This window comes from Coturnix japonica, unplaced genomic scaffold, assembly GCF_001577835.2.
Source record: "Coturnix japonica isolate 7356 unplaced genomic scaffold, Coturnix japonica 2.1 chrUnrandom761, whole genome shotgun sequence".
NCBI classification, from domain to species: Eukaryota; Metazoa; Chordata; class Aves; order Galliformes; family Phasianidae; genus Coturnix; species Coturnix japonica.
In genome coordinates, this window is record NW_015440121.1 from 1 (window position 1) to 2,063 (window position 2,063).

Below are 2,063 nucleotides of genomic sequence, written 5' to 3' on the forward strand. Positions count from 1 at the left end.
AGGGTCAGCCCCAAGATCCTTACCGGATTTCGTCCCGTAAGGTTCCCTATAGGGCATCCGCTAATGCTCTTTCCAATCCTAATAATTAGATCCCCTATAGGGCACCCCAATGCTCTCCAACCCCATAAGGAAGTAGGGATGGGGACCCTTATATGGCCCCCAACCCCAAATACAACCACTTGGCCAAGCGGGTCTTACCGGCCCGGTTCTGGATCAGGATGAACGGATCTGCCCCATAACACACACCCCAAAACATGGAGGTTATGGGGTCAGCCCCAAAGATCCTTACCCCATAAGGTTCGCCTCTAGGGCACCCTAATGCTCTCCAACCCTATACCCGATCCCCTTGGGTATGGGGGCACCACTGACCCTATAAGATCCCCTATAGGGCACCCTAATGCTCTCCAACCCTATAAGATCCCCTTTAGGGCACCACTGACCCTATAAGATCCCCTAGTTGAGCGTGCGCAGTCCCCAATGGCTGCCTTCGCAATCCTATATAGATCCCCTTTAGGGAAACCACTGACCTAATAAGGAATTAACCCCCTATAGCGCACCCCATAACCTCCATGTTTTGGGGTGTGTGTTATGGGGCAGATCCGTTTCATCCTGATCCAGAACCGGGCCGGTAAGACCCGCTTGGCCAAGTGGTACATGCAATTCGACGACGACGAGAAACAAAAACTCATCGAAGAAGTTCACGCCGTCGTCACCGTCCGCGATGCCAAACACACCAATTTTGTCGAGGTCCGACCCCAAAATCTCCCTTTTTCACCCCAAAAACCCACCCCCCTTCATCCTACCCCATATTTTATCCCTTTTTTTTCCTCCTAGTTCCGTAATTTTAAGATCATTTACCGTCGTTACGCCGGCCTTTATTTCTGTATCTGCGTTGACGTCACCGATAACAACTTGGCTTATCTGGAGGCCATTCATAACTTCGTAGAGGTGGGGGTTAATTAACAGCCTGATTAATTAATTAACAGCCGTGTTAATTAGCTGAGCTAATTAGGTTCATGATTGTCCCTTCAATTCCGCTATAGGTCCTCAATGAGTATTTCCACAACGTCTGCGAGCTCGATTTGGTCTTCAATTTCTATAAGGTGAGGGGTGGTTTCTATGGGGTGAAAATGGGGGAAATTGGGGTTTTTTATGGTTTTTTATTTTATGGGGTCGTTTGATCTGTTCCTATAAAGAATTTAAGGGGGTTTTCCATATGGGATTTTGGGGGTTTTGGGGTCATCCCATCAACTTCAGGTCTACACAGCGATGGGTTTGATGTTCTCGGTTGGTTTGGGGGGAAAATGGGGGAGATTGGGGTTTTTTATGGGTTTTTTTATGTTTTTTTTTATGGGTTTTTTTATGGGGTCGTTTGATCTGTTCCTATAAAGATTTTAAGGGGCTTTTGGGGTCATCCCATCAACTTCAGGTCTACGCAACGATGGGTTTGATGTTGGTTGGTTTGGGGGAAAAATGGGGGAGATTGGGGTTTTTTATGGGTTTTTTTATGGGTTTTTTTATGGGGTCGTCTGATCTGTTCCTATAAAGAATTTAAGGGGGTTTTGGGGTCATCCCATCAACTTCAGGTCTATACAATGATGGCTTTGATGTTCCCGGTTGGTTTGTGGAGCTCCTGTCCCCTTTCCATGCAAAGATTTGGGGCATTTTATGGGAATTTGGGGAATTTAGGGAGTTATGGGGTCGTTTGATCTGTTCCTATAAAGAATTTAAGGGGGTTTTGGGGTCATCCCATCAACTTCAGGTCTACACAACGATGGGTTTGATGTTCCCGGTTGGTTTGGGGGGAAAATGGGGGAGATTGGGGTTTTTTATGGGTTTTTTATGGGGTTGTTTGATCTGTTCCTATAAAGAATTTAAGGGGATTTTGGGGTCATCCCATCAACTTCAGGTCTACACAATGATGGGTTTGATGTTCCCGGTTGGTTTGGGGAGAAAATGGGGGAAATTGGGTTTTTTTATGGGGTTTTTTTATGGGATCGTTTGATCTGTTCCTATAAAGAATTTAAGGGGGTTTTGGGGTCATCCCATCAACTTCAGGTCTA

General features: G+C 46.1%; 1 protein-coding gene across 1 annotated transcript in view; it reads left to right on the plus strand.

Annotated features, from left to right (window-relative positions):
• Nucleotides 1-552: 552 nt before the first annotated feature.
• AP2S1 (adaptor related protein complex 2 subunit sigma 1) overlaps nt 553-2,063 on the plus strand; it is a 3,134-nt gene continuing 1,623 nt past the window's right edge. The window contains exons 1-3 of the mRNA XM_015851190.2: nt 553-747; nt 835-948; nt 1,044-1,103. Of these exons, the coding sequence (XP_015706676.1) occupies nt 589-747; nt 835-948; nt 1,044-1,103 (333 nt within the window). The 5' untranslated portion in view covers nt 553-588. The remainder of the gene's footprint in view (nt 748-834; nt 949-1,043; nt 1,104-2,063) is intronic.